General features: G+C 32.7%; 1 protein-coding gene across 7 annotated transcripts in view; it reads right to left on the bottom strand.

Annotated features, from left to right (window-relative positions):
* Positions 1–9,418, bottom strand: part of LOC109546396 (liprin-alpha-1) — a 112,780-nt gene that overhangs the window by 24,050 nt on the left and 79,312 nt on the right. For all 7 annotated transcript variants that reach the window (XM_048661186.1, XM_048661181.1, XM_048661183.1 and 4 more), the window contains exon 2: positions 2,441–2,542. In XM_048661186.1, coding sequence (XP_048517143.1) covers positions 2,441–2,542 — 102 coding nt within the window. The remainder of the gene's footprint in view (positions 1–2,440; positions 2,543–9,418) is intronic.

Here is a 9,418-nt window from a genome sequence, read left to right as displayed (position 1 = left end):
AACTCACCTAACTAACGGAAAGTCGGCATGTTTACTCATGGACATCAACAAGGCTTTTGATAGTGTCTGGCATACGGGCTTACTATACAAACTATACAAACTCCACACACCACCATATCTACTACACACCATAAAGAACTTACTACAAAACAGACAACTACAAGTTCGAATTGACAATACACTCTCCTTGATTGATGAAATTTTTTTGAAAATAAAAATGCCTCATAATTATTATAAAATATAACAGGCACGTAGTCTTAATGTTCTCGACATTTAAATACATAATCAATACAATAATGTCAATTTCGAGCCACCCTGCATAAATCTAATTGAAATGCTGCTACTTGAATCGTTACGTGATTACTTTTGTGTAAGATCTCCTCTTTCCGTGACAGACTATTAAAAAAAAACGAGTTTTTTATGAAATACGTGCATTGAAGCTCTATCGATTGCAAGATTTTAATGATGAGCTACTATAGAAATATGTGTAAACTGTATTGGTTTAGGTGTGGGCGAACATATCTATAGATACATTTTTGTGCAATAACTCAGTAGCTGCTTTCAACATAAATTCCAATACTTTTAAATACCATCAACTTTCTGCAATAGTCGGAAGTGGAAAGAGTCCAATATTTCAAAAACATGCTAACCATGTGTTTAAAGGTAAATCTAAAAAAAAAACATTAAAATAATTATACTTTTGAATTTCTGTGTAGAAAACACCTGTAGATTTACGATTTTCGTTTTAATATAATTTGGCTTTTGTGGATTATTTATGTTCACTTGTTCACATGTGCTTTTCAAGTTCTGATCCGATCTCGATTTGGAGCATTTTCTATATCCAGACACTGCAATTGTATGAAAATTTCCTAGCAAGCACCAACCAAACTAGCCATTAAAAATGCAAAACAAAAATACTGTCCTAACGGACTGAAAAAATACAATTCCACCCTCGCAATAAAATAGTTTGGTGATTTGTAGTTTTGCAAATTGCCTGAAATACTGATAAATCTACGTTGTTACTGCTATTTTGCAGGATCGACATTTACTAATGGATCAATCTCGAGAACAAATCCTCTCAAGCAATGCTCGAAATTATTTTTGTCTGCGCTTAACTTCCCGAACGAATTTTAGTAAAATTGATATTTGAACGACGTTCTTTCAAGCGAAATTTAATGCCTGAAGAGCCTTTTTAAAAGTAATTGTTTGAACTAAATTCAAACTGCGTCAATTGATCATGAAGATAAAAGTGAAGAAAAAAGATCGTTTAGCCGTGTTCAGAGTTTGGCCAAGATATTTCTCGTTGTGAGTTTTCATTTAATCCAAGCCCCCGACGTTCAGTGAATTATAAAAATTTATTGAAACCAGAATAAAGCGGGCTGAAGTTATATGTAGTAAGTAGTACAACAAGGTGATCATAATATGAGAATTAATAAATATTTAGTTTACGGGAGTTACGTTAAAGTAACTGTTTTAAATTCTCTATTATAACTTTAACTATAACTAAGTAAAACTAACAAACAAAATCACATAGAACTGAAAATCAAAATATTTTAAGAAATACATGCAATTTACGAAACATATTTGGTTTTTATTTTGGTTGCATAAAGTTAATGAAATACTAAAATGGTAAAATTATGTAAGAAAATTACAGATTTAAATTTTACAACTGCATAGAGATATATTTTAAGTTACTATTTTCGAAATCGCCTTCCTCTCTGATAGCATCTGCGTGAATACAAATGAGTGAAAAAAATTTGTTGTTCTTTGAGAATAGGACATGAATAAATATTTAAATAAACAGTACCATTGTTTAAAAATGCGATAATTTGCAGCATAACTATCAGGGACCGTTTATTTTAATTCAACAAAATATATAGGTACTACATATATAGGTATACAGTTGTCTAGAAAATTGGGAACATATGAACATAATTTTGTGTGCTGTTCTAGAGTACTTCTTTGTAAAAATGATTGATTGAACCACAACAATTTACAGCAACTTTGCAAGATCAAACCATCAAGAATAGTCACTATTATTTTACTAACTACAAATTTACAATAGTCGAGATCGATCTATAAAATCCAAATAACGAGCTATTGTCAAGCCAGTAAAACTGATCAGACCGAATTACAAACCCAGGGCAAACATTTGCCTGGAATAAAAATATAATTAGTATATGATCACCGTGCCACTGTTTAAATGTGGATTTAAATCAGTTTTTGATGAGAGTTTATTACCTGAAATTTTCTGAGCAAGAATGACATTATAAATTAATTAAAACCAATACCAAAGAAGAGTATAGTTAAATCTATCATCATCAATAGTTAAAAATTGGTGAACCCATACGTACAACACWCCCGGAAATTGAGATTTCCAATACCAATAGATAAAGATAGAAATGATATCGAAATATGTAGGATTTTCATCGGTACTTACTCGAGTATTATTCCTTTCCGCTTTCAGTTCCGCTATTTCCTCTTCCCGTTCTAAAAGCTGCTCCCTCGCTGAGTTTAGTTCCTTCGTGAGGGTTGCGAATTCCTGTAATAGAGAGAAAAAGTCAATAAACGGGCACTATATATACCGTTATAGAGGAAGTATACTAAGCATTTATGAATCCTACCGATGTTTATTGGCAAGTTTATTGATAGAAATGAGAGAATAATAAAAAGAAAAACGAGAAAATTGAACTATAGTAAAAGTCTATTTGCCATGTATTTTTAGGAGACATTTAATGGTAATTGAAACAAATGATGGTTGTTATTAGATGCATGTTAAATTAGATTAATTAGTTACTTATTCTAGCTTGTACAATACATGCATTTTTCATTTTAGATTTCCATATTGCTACAAATAAAGAGAGCATTTTCTTTGGTCACTTCACACACTATCAACTGTTCGAATCGCTTGCGTGTGCTTTCTTTCATGAATTAAACGAAAATATTTTCAAATCCGCATTTTCAATCCAGCATTACATGAAAACCTTGCTCAAAGACTCAAGTGAGTTAAATATTCAACGTCTTGAAAACGCTATGTTTTTAATAACTTTGTAACATCACTAGGAGCACCTGTTTGTTCAACCTGCAAACTTAATCAAAATTCATTCAACCCGGTCTCAAATTTAAATTATTCAATCTTCGGAGGGGTTTCACCATAGTTACGCATTCCATTACGGCCCCATAATTAACAGGGGAGATTATATTACTTTAAATTACCTAAGGCTATTTCGACTGACAAGTGCTTTCTACCCTTTATGCAACTTTATATTGCCAATAACGAGATTTTTGCACCCGCTTGATTCAATCGAATTCATCAAATCCATTATGTGAAAATACCAATTTTAGCATTTTAAAAGCAATTTATTCTAGATTATTATAAATTAACTACGTAAACTGCTAAACAAATTAACAACTAAAATAAATCGGTTTAAAGCAATTTGGGACTTGAGTTCATGGCTTAACCACTTTGTCTAAAGAACCTCTTTATTACCCCCCTTAGTGGTGCATTGTGTTAATAATAGAATAACATAAATATTTCCATGAAATTATTACAGCAAATGATACCAAAATAATCTCCATAAACACACAAACAAAAAGTACAAATTTCTGAAGATCTTAACAAATTTGTGGCCAACGTGGCTCGTATAAATTTTCGAAGGATTAAAATAGGCACAAATAAATACATTTAAATATAACATAAACATTTCAGTTGGTCTTTGCACCTAGAAAAATTAAAATCCAGGTTTAAGCCTGTTAGCAATAGAACAGTTAATAAACAGGGGCATAACAACAAATATTGATGATTTGCAATGGAACACAAATAACTTGATGGAATGCTTTATCGGTATGAAATTAATTACTCCCAAGAGAAATCAGCCCCGCTATTTGGGAGTGGAAAAACATAGAGTCCAACTTTCTGAATGTGTACACAACTCGACTGAAACAATAATTACATTTTGCACTTAATCACGTTATAACCAGTTTGTTTGTTATACAGAGTGATTCATTTAGAAAGGAAAGTCTGAATATCACCTGATGAATATTGGCTCAAAAATATGTCATCCGAAATGGGCTGCAGTACATTTAAAATGCCGAGTTCTTCGTAGGAAAAGTCCACCAGCTTTAAGCTCAAAGGATCTGCCTTGGCGTTCACATTTTGCTCATTTTATTTGGTAGAGCAAACCAAACCACCAGCTCTTCCTTCCACCGCTCTTCGGCGTGTGTCTTCACACGAAAAAAACGTTATCATGATAATCAATAACAAAAAATATATCTAATAAACGACATATCATTATTAGAAGATATTACTTAAGATAACACTTTTCACCAATTTTCCCGCCTGTAGCTTAGATGTTTTCAAATTGTTCACATTTTGCTCATTTTATTTGGTACAGCAAACCAAACCATCAGCTCTTCCTTCCACCGCTCTTCGGCGTGTGTCTTCACACGAAAAAAACGTTATCATGATAATCAATAACAAAAAATATATCTAATAAACGACATATCATTATTAGAAGATATTACTTAAGATAACACTTTTCACCAATTTTCCCGCCTGTAGCTTAGATGTTTTCAAATTGACAAAAAACGCACTAAATTTTCAACGAGTTTCGTTGTAAAACATGTGGATAATAATCAAAACCGATAAAGCAAAACACACAACACATAATACAGAGACGAGATTGAGTGAGTGACAACATCATCTCAATGAGCAAAGAAAATAAGTCCTTAGAATTGAGTTAAAACATAAATTTTCAAACCTTTGTAGGTGAAACGTGCAGTCAGAGATACGATAGACATACATTATAGCATACAAAAGCAGCGATTTAAATCAAAGCAAAATATCATCAATAGAAGCAAAGTTTTCCAACAAACTTTTTGGCCAAAGAGGAAAATCACATTTTACAGCGAAATTAAAAGGAGAAAACTAATGTCCTCTTATTGCACGGTTCGAAACCAGATTTCTAATCCCTTAAAATTGCCATTAGTTTTGCTTTAATAGCAAGACATTTTTCTGCAAAGAAGAGTTAATACTCGAACAAAACCAGCCCTTAGATTTATTTATGACTGCCTGCTGGTGGAAGAACGGCCACCATAAATTCGAGGATTACTTCGCCTAGTCACGAAATATAAATTATTTTTTGATATTAATTGGTGTAGTCAGTTTAAATCTTAATAAACCCGGCCGAGATTAACATATTTTGGCAAGGCTGCAAGGAAAGTTTTACTTTATACTACTTCTGATTTAAAACCGGAAAATAAAAGCAATCAACTTTTAGTAGATCGTCACTTTTATTTGTGTATGCAATGATTGTGGCATTGATTGCAGTTACTCAAACTCACTTTATTTAAAACAAATTGCGTTTTAGCGTTCTCTAGGGCACATATTTCTTTTAATATCAGCTACTGCTCCTAGAAAAGTTAGATTAGAGACAGCATTAGCAATGAGCGAAGATTTATGACTAGTCCAAAGGGCGCATTAAACTATGACGGCGATACGCGTGAGAATGCTAAACTGCTTTATTGTAAAACGAGCATTATCAAATGGCTTTTTCCTCAAAACGTTTTTCAAGCAAGAAGACGAGATCCAATTTCGCCTATAATTGAACTGAATAAAACGGACATTTCTAACGATTAAAAGGCGTTAAAATTAATTAAATTTATCGCGGAAAAAGGAGTGTGATTTGCCTAAAAATTATATCACACGTTCCTGTCCAAATGGAACAAAGAAGTTAAATTTTCAGAGTTATTGGAACTTGCTACAAACATCAGTCTGCACATAGGTATTGAGACTTGACTTTAAACCTTTGAATAGAAAAACTCTTGAGAAAATAGTTTCGAGTTTTTCAAGCCCCGAGTGAAAAAGTCCTCGAAATCCGGCATGTGGCTTAAATATGAAAAGCCGGAAAGCTATTTCCCACTTGCCAGTTTGGGATCATAATACTTCCATTGATATTCGATTGTCATCAGCCACGCAAAAAACTGAAGCACTCAATTCAACCACCAGTTATTTTACAACTAGTAAATGCAAAAGTCTTTTAGAAACAATGAGTCGAGCATAATTTTCAATATTTCACCCGGTCCATTCGTTAATGCACTTAAGCTGTCGAACTGAAACTCATTTATCAACGGTTTTTGAGTCTTTTATATTATTCTTCTGTGCCTAGATTACTGCGCGTTAAAGACAGATGGTTCGCTGCGAATTTCCTATTTTCCTCTAAGCAGATTATTATGTTCGAATATGTAATCAGTATCAGTTTCAGATTTAATACAGTATTTTCGAGATGATAAATTACTTCGCTTAAAAAGGGGACTTCTTAATAGTTTATCGTTGAATGAACATGACATGAAACGTGAGTAATTAAATCAAAAACATTGCAATATAATAGATATAAATAAAAAAATCTATGAAAATAATACCATACAAAGGATTTAGGATTACCCTTCACTAATATGGATTATATTCTTCTTATAACGGATGGTATGGAGGTTTTTTACTTACTGGGCTTTCTTATGGTCTGTTCAGTATTACCATTGCAATAAAATTACAGGACGGTTTTTAAGTATAAATATCGAAGTGTGCCAGCAACGAAAGAACCGAAATCATGTTTACTGTAACATAATGGAGGATATTATTAAGAGTTTGATTAATGCACTACCGCCTTCCAAGTTTTTTATAGCACACGTAGGGTTGCCACATTTCATCGAAAAACATTTGCCATAAGCCTTGTTCATTAATACATTAATGGCGACCTCAAAAGACGAGTCGGTTGGTATTTAAAAATTATCGTATTTGATTTAAGCCACTTTTGCATTCGCATTTCCATGCAATTTAGTTCCGTATCAAGCAAATTATTTTTGAATCCATGTTCGCGTTTTCCATGTACCATGAAGAGTTAAATTGGGTTGGCTGCTTTAAATGCGAAAAAAACAGTGTCCAGTTGCACAATTGAACTTCATGGAGTTCCACAACAAAAGGAAAATATGTGACAAGGATTTCCATTTGCATTTGCATCTGAATTGTCAATCAGTCAGCAGATTCTTTATTTATTATTTATTGTCACACGCGTTTAAACATGCTTCGTGCATAATTTTCCATAAAGTAAAATCCCACTATTATTCACATTTTCAGCCGACTTTGTTAGATATACCCAGAACAAAACAAAACTGAGACGAATATTGGAAACGGTAGACAGAAAAAATATCACCGTTGGGAATAAGTTGAGGTTTAATTTGCGAGACAGGAGCTGGTCTTAATTTGGAGTATGTACATTTGGGAATAATGAAATATCAGCCAGTTTGCTAATCAAATTTTGAGTAACGAAACATCGATCGGCCTGAAAATGGTGAAGACATGCAAAGTAATAAAATAAACCTACTTTGTGCAATTAATTTAAAAAAACCACGTAGCCATTGATTTATGTAAATTATTTGATTTCTGTGATTTTCTGCAAAACAATTACTAAAACTGAACCTTTTGTTAGTCAAAAAAACGTGAACAAATAAGCGAAAACCAACTACATCTTAATTCGGTTAGAAAAAAGCACAAATTTAACTAGGTTTGCAGTCAGTATCGCTGCAGGATTTTCCAGAATCTCGAGTACTTCATTACTGCTGTACGATGTCTCAGTCATGCATAATTAATTTTTACATCCATATGGATGACGGTTTAGTATTGAACAATAGAGCCTGGACATTGTTGGCGCAAATGTTTTTAGAAGTTATCCAGAGTATGCGATCAATATATTTGAAATAACGTACTAGGGAATTAATTATCATGCTCTTGATTTCGATTGTTACGATTCTTTACGCATATCATACAGGAATAAAAACCGTTGGCATTATATGCCAACTTGGTTCTTTCGCGCCAATTCTCTCAGTATTTTCAGTTTCAATACTCAATTTCAATTTTGTTGCTTTCCAGTATTTTTATATATTTTATCTACAACGGTTATATAATGACTATGATTGGGCACTCTTTCAAATGTCATAATTATGTTTATTACCGCATTAGTGCCTTCTTCAATTTACTACCGCACTAGTGCGGTAATGTGTCGATCATTGTCAAAGTTGTGTTTTAAAATTACACATTTTATACTGAGTTCAAGCGATGACATGCCATCTCATATTGAGTACGAAGCTTTTGATGTTGTTTAGGATCTGGTGCCAGATAAATCACCAATAAATACTAATGAGCTTGTGGTCGGTACCAGAAATGGTGCAGTGAATATATATTATGTGATTACACGACTCGGCCTACAGGCTCATGCAAATCTTCACATGCGTGCATTAATAATATTCATATCCTACTGGTTACGTAAATAACTATTAAAAACTAAAAGAAATAAACGAACAGTGTCGTCAGGGTAGACTCACACTTCACGACAGAGAAAGCAGTGAACAGACTTTACACAACACCAACTTTTCCTCTCAAACTGCCAAAGCAAAGCAGATTCAACAAGAACAGCAGAGGGTCACATAACCAAACCAACGGAAGATATAAAGTACCTTTTATTATTGAATTATCCTGGACAAAAAGTTGAAACTCACTAAACACGTACGAAATATCAGATTCGAAATAAACAAAAGAATAAAACGCTTTTGATGGGTATTGTACAAAGACAAATAAACCAGCATAATCAGTGATAATGATGTGTGAAGTCTAATCTCAAAGAATGCTCAAACAATCCAATCCTTGAGAACTTGGCACCCAATTTAAAACACACAGATCCGATTCTTAATAGGCTTCAAACCCTATATAAGATCGATAAGAAATTGCTACAATAATAATAAACTTATCAATTATTCTACTTGACCCTAGTGTTACTTACTTACTAACAAGAAGCATTTATTTGGTTAATGTCATCGTGGTTTGCTTTTCATCCAGGTGCAAAACTCACAGTGTTTCCTAAATATTGTCTCTATTGCAAATATCGAGATGTGAGCTTTAAAATAAGTATTTAACATTTTAATTTCATAATTTAACAGAAGTAACTCAATCTAACATCTACCACCTTTGTTATTATTAAAAATGAAAAATGACAAGCAACTGGTATTGAGTGCGGAAAATTGAATTTAAAAAGCAACGCCTACTAAATACACAATCAATTTCCTGTAAAATTGAAACCTATAAAAGCTGTTAAAGAAAAAATAAAGTAATTTAACTTAACTTCTCTTCACAGATCTTAATACTAGAATTTCATATTCATGGATCTAATTTGAAAAAATTTAGTGACTAGTACTCATTTATACAACTGTTGAATAAAAATATGTTATTTTTAATGTCTTAGCATAAGTTAGATATAGCTTTCTAAAATGTGTTGCATGAATTAACTAATGAGACCGGCGAGAGCCCTTTTTAAAAAACAATTTTATTTCGTTAGATTACAAAAGTTCATAAAATTACTCGTTGACTGCC

The sequence above is a fragment of the Dendroctonus ponderosae genome, unplaced genomic scaffold (genome assembly GCF_020466585.1).
Source record: "Dendroctonus ponderosae isolate FM_Combo_2020 unplaced genomic scaffold, Dpon_F_20191213v2 Dpon_F_20191213_1, whole genome shotgun sequence".
NCBI classification, from domain to species: Eukaryota; Metazoa; Arthropoda; class Insecta; order Coleoptera; family Curculionidae; genus Dendroctonus; species Dendroctonus ponderosae.
Note: the sequence above shows the minus strand (reverse complement) of the source record. Positions and strands in the feature narration are given on the sequence as shown.